Source organism: Loxodonta africana, chromosome 3 (assembly GCF_030014295.1).
Source record: "Loxodonta africana isolate mLoxAfr1 chromosome 3, mLoxAfr1.hap2, whole genome shotgun sequence".
Taxonomy (NCBI): Eukaryota; Metazoa; Chordata; class Mammalia; order Proboscidea; family Elephantidae; genus Loxodonta; species Loxodonta africana.
In genome coordinates, this window is record NC_087344.1 from 6,007,151 (window position 1) to 6,024,898 (window position 17,748).

At 57.6% G+C, this 17,748-nt stretch overlaps 2 protein-coding genes across 4 annotated transcripts; both read left to right on the forward strand.

Annotated features, from left to right (window-relative positions):
• Positions 1–1,142: 1,142 nt before the first annotated feature.
• HMG20B (high mobility group 20B) lies at positions 1,143–6,473 on the forward strand. 3 transcript variants are annotated; one of them, XM_064280282.1, is made up of 10 exons: positions 1,143–1,262; positions 1,458–1,513; positions 1,913–2,021; positions 2,750–2,953; positions 3,378–3,498; positions 3,812–3,858; positions 4,132–4,204; positions 4,367–4,582; positions 5,146–5,278; positions 5,822–6,473. In XM_064280282.1, exons 2-10 carry the CDS (start codon positions 1,476–1,478, stop codon positions 5,832–5,834), a joined length of 954 nt encoding a protein of 317 aa, XP_064136352.1. In that variant the 5' UTR covers positions 1,143–1,262; positions 1,458–1,475; the 3' UTR covers positions 5,835–6,473. The 3 variants fall into 3 exon arrangements, with proteins under 3 accessions (XP_064136352.1, XP_064136351.1, XP_064136353.1); XM_064280281.1 differs by lacking the exons at positions 1,143–1,262; positions 1,458–1,513 and having other exon boundaries at positions 1,562–2,021; XM_064280283.1 differs by lacking the exons at positions 1,143–1,262; positions 1,458–1,513; positions 4,367–4,582 and having other exon boundaries at positions 1,566–2,021.
• A 4,189-nt stretch (positions 6,474–10,662) lies between these two features.
• On the forward strand, positions 10,663–15,401 carry GIPC3 (GIPC PDZ domain containing family member 3). The gene is made up of 6 exons (XM_010601251.3): positions 10,663–10,935; positions 11,892–12,077; positions 12,214–12,394; positions 14,542–14,654; positions 14,948–15,029; positions 15,165–15,401. The coding sequence occupies exons 1-6, from the start codon at positions 10,663–10,665 to the stop codon at positions 15,314–15,316; spliced, it is 987 nt and encodes a 328-aa protein (XP_010599553.1). The 3' UTR covers positions 15,317–15,401.
• Positions 15,402–17,748: the final 2,347 nt, after the last annotated feature.

Genomic DNA, 17,748 nt, shown 5'->3' on the forward strand with positions numbered 1-17,748 from the left:
GCCTGATGAGCTGGAGGAAGAGTGAAGAGGCCCCTGTTGCTAGAACAGAGTGAGTGAAGGGGAGAGAGGAGGAGGTGAGGGCAGGGAAGGGACGGGGCAGGTTGTGCAGGGTCTAAAGGGTATAGTGAACAACAAGTGACCACCACTGGTACCTTGCTAGCAGGGGCAGCCCCAGCCCAGACCACATGGAGAAGGCCAGGGTGCTGCCTCAGGGTCCCCAAGACCCAGAGCAGAGCCCCCTGCCCCTCTGTCCCTTGCAGGCTCATAGCTTTCCTTCCTCTCACACCATCTTTTTCAAATGCTTTCAGCTTCGCAGCATTCCGGGCTCGGTCCTGGGCGTGGGGCAATGTCCCCACTGTGCATGAGGGCGAGTGGAGGCCTTAGGGGCAGAGCGGCCCCTGCGTCCAGAGGCAGAGCCAAGCACCTCGGGGTGTTAGGGCTCTAAGTCCGGTGAGTAACTGGGAAACTCTTGCCCCACCGGGTTTTGCAGGATGCGTAATGGTTAAGAGCTACGGCTGCTAACTAAAAGGTCGGCAGTCGAATCCTCCTTGCTCTCCTAGGGAACCCTATGGGGCAGCTCCACTCTGTCCCATAGGGTCGCTATGAGTCGGAATCCACTCGATAGCAACAGCCTTTTTTTTTTTGGTCTTAGAAACAGGTCCCACCTTGCCCGGGCGCAGGGGGCAGCCTCCAGTTACCTTAATTCCTTCCCTAGCAACCTACCGCCGTCCCCATGGCAACCGGGGCGGGGCCCGGCCCTGATCCGCCGGTCCTCTGATCCGGCAAGGGCGGGGTAGCTCGCCTTAAAAGTGAGTGGGAGGAGTCCGCGCCTTTCCTACTAGCCCTTTAAGAGGCTCCGCCCTGCGAGGCCCCCCAAAGCGTCGTGATTGGTCCCGAGAGCGGCCGAGCGCAGCCGAACTTGACGTACCGCCCGCAGCCTTCCCGTCCCCTTGCCTCACGGCTCCGCAGTCTCCTCAGCCAATCGCCGAACGGCGCGCCGACCTTCACCTGCATGGTCACGCCCCTAGGGAAGGCCTCATCCAATCCGGACGCGCGTGGAGGGCTTCTTAGCATGCCGGGGGCGGGGCGGGGCGGGGCGGCCGGCGGGGGCGGGGCGCGGGGCGGTTGGTTGGAGCGTCGCAGCAGCCGAAAGCTCCGGGAAAGTTTCTTTGGAGGAGAAAACAGCCACGGAACTCTGGGCCCGGGCCGGGGCCGAGGGCGCGGGGGTCCCGGAGCCGGGGCGGGGCCCTTCCCGGGCTAGGGTAAGCGGGCTCGGGCCTCCGGGCGGGCGATCGTTCAACAAAGGATCCCGGGGCGCCCGCCCTCGAGGCCTCCCCGCCCGGATCCAACCCCCCCGGGCGCCCCGGGCCCGGCATTCTCAGACTCCCTATCGGGGGACCCTGGTCGGAATCCGCATTGGGGCGCCCCTCACCTCCGCTACCGCGTCTGTTTTTCAGGTCTGGCCGGGAGCGGCCATGTCCCACGGCCCCAAGCAGCCCGGCGCGGCCGCCGCGTGAGTACGACGTTCCCTCCCCTTCCCCCGCCCACCCAGCCAACTCGGGGTTGCAGCCCGCAGCCCCGATTCTCCCTGTCTGAGCTTCTCGACACCGCCCCAACCCCGCCCCCGGGGTCTTGACTCCCTCCCCTGGGTCTGGTCCTCTCCTGGCCCCCAGGGGGTTCGACCCCGCCCCGTCCCTTCCCCTTCCCGGGGAACACCAGCCTCTCACCCTAGCTTTGCCACCTAGGGCTCCTACCCGACCCCTGTATCCTGACCCCCCCACAAACTGCTCCTCCCAGGACTCATGCCCCCTCGCTGTCAGCTCCACCACCGGTGGTCCTTAAAAGCAGGAGGAGGGTCGGGGGTCAGGGAGGATCTGGGGGTGGGGAGTAACCCTGGTATTCGTGGCTCCAGGCCAGCTGGTGGCAAGGCTCCGGGCCAGCATGGAGGCTTCGTGGTGGCTGTCAAGCAAGAGCGTGGCGAGGGCCTGCGGGCCGGAGAGAAGGGGCCCCACGAGGAGGAGGTGAGAATACCTGTAGGCTGTGGGGAGCCCAGAGTCCAGTCTGCAGCCTGAAGCCCTGCCCCCAGGCTAAATTGAATCTGTTGTGGCTCCGCCCACAGCCCTGATTTCCCGCTCAAATCTAAGGTCAGACACCACGCCCCTAATAGGCCCAGACTCCGCCCACTGGGTGACGCTTTGTCGAAGGCCCCGCCCACTGCATAGTGCCCACTTCCCTTTGAGAGGTACCTTCCCATCTATGGGTGCTTTCTCTAACAATAAGCCACGCCACTCCCACAGCCCACGCCCTGGAACGGAGCCCTGGTGGTACAGTGGTTAAGAGCTACGGCTGCAAACCAAAAGGTCATTTCGGCTGCAAACCAAAAGGTCATTTCGAATCCACCAGGTGCTCCTTGGAAACCCTGTGGGGCAGTTCTGCTCCATCCTATAGGGTCTCTATAAGTCGGAATCGACTTGACGGCAACGGTTTTTTTGTTTTTGTTTTTTTATCCCTGACACAAACCTGGTCCCCAGTATCTCTGGTCCCCTCACTTCTGGCCAGGTCGCCATTACCCCTCAGGGCCCTAACCCCTGACCAGCCTACACCTCAAGCCCTTCGGGGTCCAACCTCCTGACTAGACCACACCCACTTATCTAGCCCCATCCACTTCTTCCCAGGCCCTGCCCGAGTTTCTCTAAGCCCCTCCCCTAGCCCTCCAGGCCCCTCTCAACTCTGTGGCCTGGTTCTGTAGCCTGTGAAGAAGCGCGGCTGGCCCAAGGGCAAGAAGAGGAAGAAAATTCTGCCTAACGGGCCCAAGGCTCCGGTCACGGGCTACGTACGCTTCCTGAATGAGCGACGGGAGCAGATCCGCACGCGCCATCCCGATCTGCCCTTTCCTGAGATCACCAAGATGCTGGGCGCGGAGTGGAGCAAGCTGCAGCCAGCAGAGAAGCAGGTGGGCCAGCTGCGACCCCTGACCCCCAACACCACTGGGACACCCTGGGACAGCCATATCTCCAAAGGATCAGGCACAGAGGGTCCTCCTCCTGCCTGGTGAAATGACCACCTACACCTTGTTGGTGCAACAGTTCAGCACTGGGCTGCTAACCAAAAGGTCGGCTGTTGGAACCCACTCAGCAGCTCCGTGGGAGAAAGACCTGGCAATCTGCAGGTCTCACAGCTAAGAACACCCTATGAGGCAGTTCTACTGTGTCAGCCAGTGCCGCTGTGAGTCAGAGTCAGCTCAGTGGCACCAGCAATGACAACAGTTTGCTGGAGGAGCAGGGAGTAGTAGACAAGAACAGGCCTGTTGCTGAGGGTGGTAGGGAGCTATGGAAGGTTGAGGAATGAGAGCTAAGTGATGGTGATGTCCCTGCCAGAGGTACCTGGATGAGGCAGAGCGGGAGAAGCAGCAGTACATGAAGGAGCTGCGGGCATACCAGCAGTCGGAGGCCTACAAGATGTGCACTGAGAAGATCCAGGAAAAGAAGATCAAGAAAGGTGGGACGGGCCCCAGCCTCAGGACACAACAGTGACCCCGGCAGGCCCAGCCCCCCACACCCTGCCATGGGGCTCAGGGTCTGGTGGGGGGAGAGAGACACATAGCCAGGTAGCTCTGACAGAGGAGGGATCAGTGCTGTGATGACAGGCACAGAGACCCTGCGGGGGCAGGGCAGGGAGCCTGACCCAAGATCTGTAGGCTGCCTGAGGGGGAGGGGGAGGAGGAGGGTGTTCCAGGCGGAGGGAACAACATGTGCAAAGCGTGGGGTCAGAGGAGGCGGGGAGGCTGACCTTGCCCTCCTCCCTCCTCCAGAGGACTCGGGCTCGGGGCTCATGAACACCCTGTTGAATGGACACAAGGTAAGTGTCCTGCCTCCAAAGAGGGCACAAGGGGTCTTCCCTTCTAAGGGAGAAAGATCTGAGGGTTCCTGACCCTGGTGAGCACCTCCTCTTTCAGATGGGGGCAAGCAGAGGCTGGCAGGGCGGCGTCCAGGTGGGAATGTTTTAGACTGGAGTGTTATTGGACCGTTTGGGCCCAGGGCGGCCCGAGGAGGCGACCCCAGGCGGAGGACATCTCAGGAGGGGGCGTGGCTGCTCCCTAAAATAAGTTGTCCCCTTGCTCCTTGGCCCCAGGGTGGGGACTGCGACGGCTTTTCCACCTTCGATGTCCCCATCTTCACTGAAGAGTTCTTGGACCAAAACAAAGGTGAGCGCGGACGCCCCCGGCTGGCCTCCAAGTGCGCACCCAGTGAAGGAGGGTGGGTGGACGGGTGGGCCAGAGGGCGCCAAGGCAGGAGGCAGCGATGGGGGACTGGCCGCTGGGAGCCCGGGGCCCGGCCTGGGAGCTGACCCCGCCCGCCCCCTGCAGCGCGGGAGGCGGAGCTGCGGCGCCTGCGGAAGATGAACGTGGCCTTCGAGGAGCAGAACGCGGTGCTGCAGCGGCACACGCAGAGCATGAGCAGCGCGCGCGAGCGCCTGGAGCAGGAACTGGCGCTGGAGGAGCGGCGGACGCTGGCGCTGCAGCAGCAGCTCCAGGCCGTGCGCCAGGCGCTCACCGCCAGCTTCGCCTCGCTGCCCGTGCCCGGTGCGGAGGCCCCGCCCAGCCTCTCGGCCCCGCCCAGCCATCGCCCTGGCCCCGCCCCCGAGGGCACAGGCCCCGCCCCGTTGGCCCCTCCTCCCTCCCCCGAGGCTCTCAGCTGCCCCACCCACCGCCGTCTCACCGCTCCGCCCCCGAGGGCTACAGGCCCCGCCCTGCTGGCCCCTCCTCCCTCCCCCGAGGCTCTCACCTGCCCCACCCACCGCCTTCTCACCGCTCCGCCCCCGAGGCCTCCCCGCCCCCAGCGCTTCCGGTCAGGCGCTCCCTCCGCCCGGCCCCGCCCACCCCCTGGTTTCCGTCCCCCCTGCCTGTGGTCCGCTCCCCGTGCCGTCCTCGACCCTGACCTCCGCTGACCTTTACTAACCTCCCAGCGCCCCTCAGCCGGTACCACTGCAGTGCCCACCCACGACTCCGCCCTTGCCGACTTCCGCCTTCTGGCCCCTCGCCCGCCCACACTGGCCCGGTCCCAGATGCCCGACCTTCCTCCCCAAGACCCCGGAGTCGCACCCCGCGCCTCTCTGACGCCCAGTTCTTGTGGACCCCGCCCGCAGGCACGGGCGAGACGCCCACGCTCAGCACCCTGGACTTCTACATGGCGCGGCTGCACGACGCCATTGAGCGCGACCCCGCCCGGCACGAAAAACTCATTGTCCGCATCAAGGAGATCCTGGCCCAGGTTGCCAGGTGTGTGCCCGGGCAGGTGTACCCCTGGGGAGCCCTCCGTCCGCTGGGGGTGTGCCCGGCCGGGGCGGGGCCTTCACCCAGGTAGACCCGCCTTGGCGGCCACCCTCCAGTAAGGTACCCCGGGCCTGGGGGGCCCGGGGCTGAAGAGTGGGACCAGGTAGCAGGATTTTACTGTGGGGCCAGGTCCCCTAAGCAATCTACAAGTGGGGGTTGTTTGGCCCAGTCGGCTAATGGGAGCTGTTGGGGGCGCTAATGAGGCCATGTACGTGCATCACTGAGCTGGGCAGGGTCTGTAGGGCCCCCCTCTGCCAGTGGGATCAATCTGGGGAATCAGATCTTCCACAGATCCTTACGTGGGTCTTTCTGGGGGGACCCCGGCTGCCCAGGTTAGATGGGATCAAGTCTACATCCCCTACTCTGGCGTCTGTTAGGAGGAGCTGCACAGGGGTACGGTACCTCTGGGACTCCCGCAGGATGGGGGTGAGGGCTGAGAGATTATGGGAGTGCCCTCTCACGCGCCCTCTTCTCTCTCCCCTGTCACAGCGAACACCTGTGAGGGTGTCAACCTGCACCAATCCCAAGAAGACCAAGCTCTGGGCCCGGCCCTCTCCCGACTCCGCCCCATGGAGGAGGGGCCGGGGGTCCGCCCTTTGGGGCCAGCCTAATCCTGCACCTTGGGGCTTCAGCCCCCCCACATTAAATTTCTACAGCACTCCCCTAGCTATTAACCTCCAAAGCACCCTCAGCCCAGGAAAAGCACCCACCCAACCCACGCCATAGGGACCCAGCGAGGTCCACACGCCTCACACTACAAGGACGCAGACGACACGCCCCCGCGCACTGGGGTGTGGCCCCCCACAGACTTGGCCTAGTGACCCAGGGCACAGGTGGGGAGAGGCCCACAGCAACACGTACACCGAGCCACTCAGGTTTTCAGGACACCGGGCAGCCAAAAACCACACCTCACACTGTGCAACACGCAGCTTGCCACAAGAACAGAGCATGGGGCGGGGCCACGCACAAGGCGGGTGGCCGGGTGGCCGGTCCTCTGCCTGTCACCCTCTCCAGCACACCAGACTGGAAGGAGATTGGTACTGACCAGCCCCGCCTCGCCCAGCTGAGGGACCCTCGTGGAGGCGGCCCCTTCAGCCACTGCTTAATCCGAACTTTTAAAATAAAATCAAGCAGAATTTGAGTCTGGAGCTTGTGAGTGTGTGTTTTGAGGAATGGAGAAGCCAGGAGATACACCCAGGGTCTCCCCCTTCCCCATGACAGCCCAGCTGGGGGTCCCAGGCCTGCCCCCTTACCTATGGGAGAGCTCCAAAGTATGGGCTGCCCCATTTCTCAGGAAAACTGAGGCTCAGGCTTGACCAGGTCACAGAACAAGTCAGGGGCACCATCCTCCCCTATCCTGCTGAAGGCTGTGCTTTGTGGACTCCCTCTGCTTCTGGGGCACACAGGCGACAGAGCTGGCCCTCCATCCTTCAACTTGGTCTTCCTGACCCAGGTTCAAAACCCTGACTCTCCACTTCCTGGCAGGGTGACTGTGGGCAGGTGTGACTTCATCGCTCAGATTGTTTTTAATTGTACTAAAATACACATACAATTCCCCCGTTTCACCATTTCCAAAGGTACAGTTAAGTGGCATTTCAGTACATTCACCATGCTGGACAACCATCACCTCTATCTGATCCCAGAACATTTTCATCGACCCCCTCCCTAAAAAAAAAACCCTGAACCCATTAACAAAGGAGCCCTGGTGGCACAATGGTTAAACACTTGGCTGCTGACCCAAAGGGCAGTTCAGTCCCACCCCGTGGCTCACTGGGAAAAGGACCTGGTGATCTGCTCCCGTAAAGACGACACCCTAGAAAGCCCTATGGGGAGTTTGTGAGTAGATACATAGGTAGATACTTTCTAGGTGTGGGAGGGCGTATGTGAGTACATGGACGTGCATAAGTAGGTATGTTAGGCGCCAACGAGTCATTTCCACCTCAGTGACTGTACAACAGAACAAACGCTGTGCAGTCCTGTGTCATCCTCACAGTCTTTGCCATGTTTGAGGCTGTGGTTCCAGCCACCGTGTCAATCCAGCTCGTTGAGGGTTTTCCTCTTTTTTGCTGACCTTCTACCTTACCAAGCATGATGTCCTTTTCGAGGGATTGGTATCCAAAGTATATGAGACAAAGTCTCGCCATCCTCGCTTCTAAGGAGAATTCTGGCTGTACTTCTTCAAGACAGATTTGTTCATTCTTCTGGCAGTCCATGGTGTAGTCAATATTGTTCGCCAACACCACAATTCAAACGCACCAATTCTTCCTTGGTCTTCCTTACTCATTGTCCGGCTTCCACACGCATACGAGGCGATCGAAGCTGGGTATAGTGGCATATATATACATCTCTATATAGGTATATAGTTGTGGACACTTGTATATACATATTTGTATATGCTGAATATACATTCTTGTATATAGTAGAGTGAACAAATCTGTCTTGGAAGAAGTCCAGCCAGAAAGCTCCTTAGAAGCACGGATGCTAAGACTCTGTCTCATGTACTTTGGATGTGTAATCAGGAGTCCCCAGTCCCTGGAGAAGGACATCATGCTTGGTAGAGTAGAGGATCAGCAAAAGAGGACGATGCTCAACGAGATGGATTGACACAGAGGCTGCAACAATGGGCTGAAGCATAACAACTATTGTGAGGATGGCACAGAACCAGGCAGCGTTTTGTTCTGTTGTACATGGGGTCACTATGAGTCAGAACTGACTCAACGGCACCTAACAACAACAAATAGCGCACATAGGGGCACAGTTAAGGAAACTACCTAGATGTATGTAAACACCTCATGGGACTGAGTTACTTGGTTTGAAGGCTCAGGACCATAGTCTTGGAGGACACCTAGATCAGTTGGCATAACATAGTTTCATGAAGATAACTTTCTATATTCCAGTTTGGTGAATAGCTTCTGCAGTCATAAAAGCTTGTGAGCGGCCATCTCAGATACAACTACTGGTCTCTTCGGAACTGGAGCAAAGCAGAGTGAAGGAAACCAAAAACTCAAACAATTAGTCCCTAGGACTAATAGCCCACACTGACCACAGCCTCCTCTAGCCCGAGACCCGAAGAACTAGATGGTGCCCAGCCACCGCTACCAACCACTCTGACCAGGCACGCAATAGAAGGTCCCTGTTAGAACTGAATAAAAATGTAGAAGAAAACTCAAATTCATAAAGACCAGAATAATTGGGCTGATAGAGACTGGAGGAACCCCAGAGACTATCGCCCTAAGCCACCCTTTTAATCTGGAACTGAAGCCACGCCCAGAGGTCACCTGTCAGCCAGATAATAGATTGGTCTATAAAATGAACAATAACACCTGTGAGGAATGTGCTCCTTAGACCATCAATTATAGGACCAAACAAATCAACCAGAAGGGCAACATTTGCCCAGAAGCAAAGAGGAGAAGTCAAGGAGGGGCAGGGAAATGGAGGGATGGAAATGGGGAGAGTGCTGACACGTTTTGGGGACAGCAACCAATGTCACGGGACAATTTGTGTATGAATTGTTGAATGGGAAACCAATTTGCTGTTAACTTTCACCTAAATCACAATAAAATGTTAAAAAAAAACACAAACCTATGAAGCAGTTCTACTCTGTCACAGGGGTCGATATGAGTCAGAGTCGACTCACTAGCACACAACAACAACAACAACAATCCTTTAACGGCCACTTCCCATTCTCCTATCTCCCCAGCCCCTGAAAACCACCAATGTAGTTTCTGGCTAATAATTTGCCTGCTCTGGGTATTCCCTAAGTAAGATCATTCAGTAAGTGGCCTTCTGTGTCTGGCTTCTTTCACTCAGCGTGATGTTTTCAAGGTTCTTCGACGATGTAGCGTGTATCAGCCAGTCATTTGTTTTTATGGCTGAATAACACCCAACTATATGGAAGGACCACACTGGGTTCATCCATTTACCTGTTGAGGGACACTTGGGTTGTTTTTGCCTTTTGGCTGTTGTGAATAGTGTTGCAGTGAACACTGGTGTCCAAGCATCTGTCTGAGTCCCTGCTTTCAAGTCTCTTGGCCATATGCCTGGGAGTGGAATTGCTGGGTCAGATGGTAACTCTAAAGGAGCCCTGGTGACAATGACAGTTAAGCACTCAACTGGCCATTAAAAGATTGGCAGTTCGAATCCATCCAGTAGTTTCGAGGGAGAAAGATCTGCTGCCATAAAGATGACCGCCTAGGAGACCCTACAGGGCAGTTCTACTCTGTCGCATGGGCTCCCGGCGAGCACAACAGTGGTGGCTCTATGTTTAACTGTTTGAAGACCGGCCACGCTGTTTCCCACAGCAGCTGCACCATTTTACAGCCCCACCAGCAATGGACAAGGGTTCCAATTTCTCTGACCCAGGAGATTCTTACAGATGACTCCCCATGCCCAGAGCTTCATTTCTTCCTTTGTAACCAGGGATTCATTCATTCCCTCAACAAAGCTCGACTAAGTGCCCACTGTTGGCTGGACACCATGCACTGGACAGCAGGGACCAAAACAGACCAACACCCCTGGCCTGGAGTTCCTGACACTCTAGTGGGGGAGACCTTCAGGACACAAGGCAAAAGAGGAAAACATCTGATAAGTTAAGATGGTGCCAAGTGTTAGGGAGAAAACAAAGCCATGGAGTGAGATGGGGTGGGGAGTGAAAGAAGACAACATTTGAGGAGAGTCAGGATGCCAGGCGGGACATCTGAGGGAAGGGCATTCCAGACAGAGGGAACAGTGTGTGCAAAGGCCCTGAGGCAGGACCTTTTTCTGGTGAGTGGGAGGAACAGGAGGAGACCTGTGTGGCTGGAGCCTAGTGGTGGAGAGCAGGAAGAGGAGGAGGGAGGACAGGGCAGGTTGTGCAGGGTCCTGTGGGCTGCCAGGAGGACTTGGGCGTCCCTCCCTCCCGCCAAAGGTGGGAGTCCTGGAGGGCTCGGGAGCCCAGGAGGAGAGAATCTGCTCTAGTCCTAGCCGGGTCACCGTCCCTGCCCATCTCCCACGGTCGTTGGAGAATTCCGTGCGTGAGCGCTCGGGCAGGACCCTGCCTGGCACAGAGCGAGCGCCCTTATTCTTGATTCTTGTTATTCCAGGTGGGCACCAGGCCCTCGCAGACCGCCCGGCGTCCCCTGGGAGGGCACAGCTGGCCCTGGCAGGGCCCGGACACCTGGGGCCCGCGCCCCCCTCCAGCGCCCGCGGTGTCGCCTTCCCGGGCAGCTCGGGTTCCCGGATCCCCTTACCGGGGCGGCTCGGCTGTCCAGCCCTGGGCCGGGGGAGGGGAGGCTGCAGGAAGCGGCGGATCCGGCGGCGGCGGTGGCGCGGGCGGCCGAGCTGCGCCGGCCATGGAGAGCGCCGTGGCCCGCGAGGCCCGGGGGGCCGAAGCCCCGAGCCCGCCCTCGCCCTCACCCTCGCCTTCGCCCTCGCTCTCGCCCTCGCCCGCGCCCTCCGAGCCCCCGGCCGCGCCCCTCGCCCCGGCCGCGCCCCGCGCCCGCCCTCGCCTAGTCTTCCGCACGCAGCTGGCGCACGGCAGCCCGACGGGCAAAATTGAGGGCTTCACCAACGTCCGCGAGCTCTACGCCAAGATCGCCGAGGCCTTCGGCATCGCGCCCACAGAGGTGAGGACCCCCGACCCCAGCCCTGGAAACCCAGCCTGGCAGACCAGGGATGAGAGAGGCGGCTGGGCCCCCAGACAGGGCGCCCTATACTCAGATAGTGACCCCGGATTCCTGAGTGGAGGGGCCCGGTCATCAGGTCTTAGAGACGCATCTCTGAGATCCGGGGTGCGCACACCACAAGGGCCACTTCGCCCTCCCTGAACAAAGGAGGAGCACGTCTTAGGGGAGCAGATCCCACTCTTCCCCACCGGAAAGCGCCTCGTGGTTCCTGGGCGCGGCTGGGGACTGGGGTTCGAGGCCACCCCCTTACAGATGCGAAGACAGGCCCGGGTCAGGGCCGGGCTGCGGAGAGGGATTTTCCCAGCCCAGGTTTCATGCGCCTTGCAGCCCCCAGGGGGCGCCAGCAAATCCAGCTCTGGCTGAGAAAGATGGGCTGGTTGTGTAAGGGCACCAAAGAGTTAAACCTGGAAATCCGGGGGTGAAGGTGCGAGAGAGGGTCTCTTCAGGAGCCCCAGTCTTTTTCTCATGCCTCCACCCCACTCTGGGGAGGTCCCACATCTGCCTTTTCACTTGGGCTGGGATCCTGGTAGGAGTCCCTGGATGGTGCAAATGGTTAAGTGCTCAACTGTTCGCCAGAAGGTTGGCTGTTCGAACCCACCCAGAGGTGCCTTGGAAGAAAGGCCTGGCTATCTGCTTCCAAAAGGTCACAGCCTTGCAAATCCTATGGAGCACTTCAACTCTGCACAAATGGGGTCACCATAAGTCCAACAAATTAATGGCAACTTTTTTTTTTTTTTGGTTGGGATCCTGGTGGGGTTACCTAGGCTAGCTTTGTGTGTCTCTGAGCCTCGGTTTCCCTCTCAGGCCCCCGGGGCCATCACCTGGGTTGCTCTGGGCAGATGGGGTGGCTGAATGGGGGAGGAGCACTGTTGTTAATTCCCCCCGCTTGGGGACAGATTTTGTTCTGCACCCTCAACAGCCACAAAGTGGACATGCAGAAACTCCTGGGTGGTCAGATCGGGCTGGAGGACTTCATCTTTGCCCACGTACGGGGTGAGACCAAGGAGGTAGAGGTCACCAAGACAGAGGATGCGCTGGGGCTGACCATCACGGACAACGGGGCCGGCTATGCCTTCATCAAGGTAGTTGGGTGATTCTTTCCAGGTGCTTGGTGACCTGGGGTGAGCCATTGCCCTCCTCTGGGTCTAAGGGGCTCAGAGCTCCTGGGACCCAAGAGGGTGGCTGGGTCCCCCTGTGAGTGACTCTGGGTCCCCACAGAGAATCAAAGAGGGCAGCATCATCAACCGCATCGAGGCTGTGTGTGTGGGTGACAGCATCGAGGCCATCAACGACCACTCCATCGTCGGCTGCCGCCACTACGAAGTGGCCAAGATGCTGCGGGAACTGCCCAAGTCCCAGCCCTTCACCCTGCGCCTGGTGCAGCCCAAGAGAGCCTTCGGTGAGGGCCACCTGGGGCCCTGGGCCAGGCTGGTGCCCGTGGAGTGGGGAGCTCTCCCAGAAGTGGGCTCTATGGATGCCTGGGACAGGGGAGGGTGAGGGGATGAGACAGGATGGAAAGTTCTAGATGTATCTGGTGATGTGGGAGGGGAGGGGGCTTCTGGCACTGTAGCAGAAACAGGTAGGTAGTTTCTCGATTGCTCTAGTCAGTCCTGGGAGGGGAGAGGAGGTCTTGGAAGAGTAACATAGGATCCAGAGTTGTCTAGATTCACTTCATAAAGTGACTGGACGCTTTTAAAGCAGTGCCTTGAGGTTATGGTGAGAGTGAGTTCTAGAGAGTGTTTTTCAAAGACAGTTCCAGAATAATGCTTTTCAAAGAGGCTTTCTGTGACTTGGTTGTCTTAGTTGCCTAGTGCATCTGGAACAGAAATGCCAAAAGTGGATGGCTTCAACAAACAAAAATTTATTTTCTCACAGTTTAGGAGGCTAGAAGTCTGAATTCAGAGTGCTGGCTCTAGGCGAAGGCTTTGTCTGTCGACTCTGGAGGAAGGTCCTTGTCTCTTCGGCCTCTGCTTCCTGGTTCCTTGGCGAGCTCCATGTGTCTTGGCACCTATCTTACCCCATCTCTCCTCTGCTTGCTTGTTTAATCTCTTTATAGGGTCGCTATGAGTCAGAAGGAAACCCCGGTGGCGTAGTGGTTAAGTGCTACGGCTGCTAACCAAAGGGTCAGCAGTTCAAATCTGCCAGGCGCTCCTTGGAAACTCTATGGGGCAGTTCTACTCTGTCCTTATAGGGTTGCTATGAGTTGAAATCAACTCCATGGCACTGGGTTTGGTTTTTGTTTATGAGTCGGAAAAGTCAGAAATGACTGAATGCAATGGGTTTTTTTTTTTTTTTATGTCTGAAAAGACATTGACTCAAAATACACAGTACACTAATCCTGTCTCATTAACATAACAAAGACGGCCCATTCCCAAATGGGATTATAACCACAGGCATAACCCAAACCGAACCCACTGCTGTTGGAGTTGATTCTGACCGTAGTGACCCTATAGAACAGAACAGAACTGCCCCATAGGCTTCCACGTCTGTAAATATTTCCAGAAGCAGACTACCACATTTTTCTCCCTCTGAGTGGCTGGTGGCTTGGAACCGCAGACCTTTTGGTTAGCAGTCAAGCGCTTTAACCACTGTACCACCAGGGCTTAGGATTTACGGCACGTGTTTTGGGAGGACAGATTTCAGTCCATAACATTGGTCCACGGATAAGGAGCTGGCTCTAGGGTAGGATTTGTCCACTTCAGCACGACTGACGCTTTGGACTAGATAATCGTTGTTCTAGAGGGCTGTCCTGTGTACTGTAAGGTACTGAGCAGAGTCCCTGGCCTCTACTCACCAGATGCCAGTAGCACCACCCCCCTCCCCAGCTGTGACAAGCAAAAATGTCTACAGACACTTCCAATGTCCCCGGGGGACAAAATTGCCCCCAGTCAGGAACCTCTGTTCTAGAATGTTTATCATCCTTCTTAGTAGCTGACTTTTTTTTTACAGCAAGACTTTCTCAATGAAGGAAGCAGGGTGTTAATTTACGTTCTGGCACAAGGTCCTTTTCTCCTTCGTGGGCTGTCCCATTGAGTAGTACTATTCTAGAGCAAGAGGGTCTAGAAGTACCCTGGCCCAGCTGGAGGGAGATCTCAGGGAGGATGGGACAGGGTAGCGTGCTAGATGTGCCCTATAGCATGGCAGGGAACTCTGAGAGCCACGCCTGTACGTTAGGAAGGGCGTGTTCTAGAGCAAGACCTCTTCCAGGTTGACCCTCTGGTCACATGGGGGTATCTGAAGCAGTCCCTCTAGAGCAAATCTTTTTGAAAGGGTGGGGGGGTTGATTTGGGAAAGCATCCTGGGTGAGGTAGAATTGGGATGGTGATTCTAGACCCGTTCTGTTACAAGGGCTCGTTCTGGACACATGAACTGCTTTCCTGGGGGCAGGAATTGTGGTTTCTCAAGCAGGATCCCTGAAGATTCACCCCATGGACGTAAGGGGTCTTTGAAGGAGAAGAAGATTCTAGAAAGGCTCAGCTGGTGGCTCCCAGTGTTTACAAGGATTTAGATCCATCCAGATCACGTGCCCCCTTCTGTCTCCTCTAGATATGATCGGTCAGAGGGGCCGGAGCAGTAAATGCCCCATGGAAGCGAAGGTGACCAGTGGGAGGGAGACCCTGCGCCTTCGTTCCGGGGGGGCTGCCACAGTGGAGGAGGTGGTAAGTGAAGGGGAGAAAGGTCTTTAGGGACTCTTACATCTACAGTTCTTCTGTTGCTGACTCAGGGTGTGTCAGGACTTGGGTAAGGCCCTCCCCTTCTCTGAGCCTCAGTTTCCCTGCCTGCAAAATGAGTCCAACTTGTGAGGCAGGACAGTAATGGTGGACCAGAAGCATTTAGTGATGTGAGGTCCCAAACTTCTCTTATCTAAAGGGTGAAGGGGGGTCAGAGAGGGTTCTGGACTGGAGGGGTCAAAGGCTTCGGACCCTTATGCTTTGCTCCCCTGCTCCCCCAGCCCAGTGAATTTGAGGAGGAAGCATCCCGGAAGGTCGACGACCTGCTGGAGAGCTACATGGGCATTCGGGACCCTGAGCTGGGTAAGGGGCCAGGGTAAGCTGGGTGGACCCTGGGGGGAGGGTAGTCCATGGGGTGGATGCAGGGGTCCCAGCGGGAAGTTGGAGCCCAGGGAGCACCCTCACCTCCTTCCCCTTCCCCTCACGCTCTGCCTACAGCTTCCACCATGGTGGAGACCTCCAAGAAGACAGTGAGTGTTCAGGAGTTTGCACACCATTTAGACTCCGTCTTGGGAGAGTTCGGGTTCCCGGACGAGTTCGTGGTGGAGGTGTGGGCCGCCATCGACGAGGCCAGGGAGGCTTGTGGCTAGCCTGCCCCAGAGGCCCGTGTAGCACCAGCCCAGAGCCCACCCCCCTGTCCCAGCCCTCCTGGTCAGCTCCTGAAGCCCAGCCTTGCTCCAGAACCCAGCCCAGATCTGAGACCCAGCCCTGCTCTAGGACCCACTCCCGTTCTGAGACCCAACCCAGCTCCAGAACCCAGCCCAGTTTTAAAACCCAGACCTTCTCTGGATCCCAGGACAATTCTGAAGCTAAGCCTGGTTCTAGAACCCAGACCAGCTCTGAGACCAAGCCCACATTTGAGGCTAAGCCATGCTCTAGAGCCCAGGCCAGCTTTGAAACCAGGTCTAGCTCTGAGACCAGGCCCTGTTCTAGAACCCAGCCCAGTTCTGAGAACAAGCCCAGCTCCAGCTTTGAGACCAAGCCCATCTCTAAAACCCAGCCCAGCTCTGAGACCAAGCCCATCTCTAAAACCCAGCCCAGCTCTGAGACCAAGCCCATTTCTAGAACCCAATCCAGCTCTGAGACCGAACCTTGCTCTAGAGCCCAGGCCAGCTCCGAGCCTAAGCCCACCTCTAGAATCCAGCCAAGCTCTGACATCAAGCCAAGTTTTGGAACTCAGACAAGTTTTAAGACCCAGCCTAGCTCCAAGACCAATCCAAGTTCCGAAACTCAGCCCAGCTGTAAGAACAAACCCTGCCATAAAACTCGAACCAACTCTGGAACTCAAGACAGCTCCATGACACACCTGAATTTGGACACTAGCTCAGGGACAGCAGCTAGTTCTGGAAGCCAGGTGAGATTCAAGAAGCAGCCCCGTTCCAGGACTCAAGCCAGCTCAGGATCCAGAGACGGCTCCCCAACACAACCCTATTCCAGAACTCAGAAAAGCTCAGGAACTCAGACCGACTTTGCAGCCCAGTCTATATCCAAATCCCAGCCCTACTCTAAAACCCAGCTGCAGACAAATACCCACCCCTATCCTGGGGTCCAGTCCAGCTCCAGCGATGAGTCCAGCTCTGAGACTGAGCCAAGCTCTAGGACCCAGCCTGGTGCTCCAACTAGGGCCATCTCCAGAATTCCGATCAGCTCTGGAACCCCAACCATCTCTGAAGCAAGACCCAGCTCCAGAACTCAGCTTGACAGTGAGCCTCACTCTTCCTGCAAAACACAAACCAGCTCTAGAATGCAGTTTAGCTCTGGGACCCAGACCAACTTCAAGGCCTGGCCGAGCACCAGAACTCAGTCCAGCTCCGGAATTCAGTTCAGCTCTGGAGCACAGCTTAGCCCAGGAACCCAGACTGACTCTGAAATTTCACCCAGCTCCAAAACACAGTCAACTGCTGAGACTCAGCCAAGTTCCAGGATCCAACTTAACCCTGAGCTTCAGTCTAGTCCTGGAACTCAGACCAGTGCAGTAACAGACTTAAGCTCCACAACCCTGTCTAGCTCTGAGAACAGGTCCAGCTCCAGGGCCCGGTCCCACCTAGGAGCTCAACAAACCTCTGGGGCTCAGGTCATCCCTAAAACACTGCCAAGTTCTAAATACCAGCTCCAGGCCACAACCCAAGCCAGCCCAGGTATTTGGCCAGACTCTGGGATGCAGACTAGCTCTAGAACCCAGCCTAGCTCTGGGACCCAGATAACTTCAGGAATTCAGCCCACCTCCAGAATTCAGTTTAACTCTAAAACTAAGACCAGCTCTGGGACACAGCTCAACTCTGAGGTCCAGCCCACCTCTGGGATCCAACTCAGCTCCGAGGTCCCAGACAGCTCCAGAACGCAGCCCAGCTCCAAAACACAGTTCAGTTCTAGAATGCAGTTCAGCTCTGGGACCCAGCCCAGCTCTGGAACCCAGCCCAGTTCTAGAACCCAGCTCAGCTCCGGAACCCAGCCCAGCTCCAGAACTCAGTTCAGTTCCAGGATTCAGTTCAACTCTGAGACCCAGCCGGGCTCTGGGACCCAGCTCAGTTCCAGGACCCAGCCCAGCTCCAGGCCCCAGCCTAGCTCTGGGACCCAGCTCAGCTCTGAGGTCCAGCCCAGCTCTAGGACCCAGCCCAGCTCTGGGACCCAGCTCAGTTCCAGGACCCAGCCCAGCTCTGGGACCCAGCTCAATTCCAGGATTCAGTTCAGCTCTGAGACCCAGCCAGGCTCTGTGACCCAGCTTGGGTCTGCAACCCAGCCCAGTTCAAGAATTTGGTCCAGACCTGGAGCCCATCTTCGTTCCGGAACCCAGCCTGTTTCTGGAACCCAACTAAGCTCCAAAACCCAGACCAGCTCAAGAATCCAGCTCAGCTCCAGAAATGTCATGCGCCCACAGACCCCTGGCCTTGACCCTAATACCCAGCCTGACCCCAAGCCCCCGCCTCCACCTCGGTCCCCAAGCCCACCCCCCAGAGACCCATCTCCAGCCCCCAGCAAAACCCCAAGGCCTCTGCCTCAGCCCCATGATCTGGTACATGAA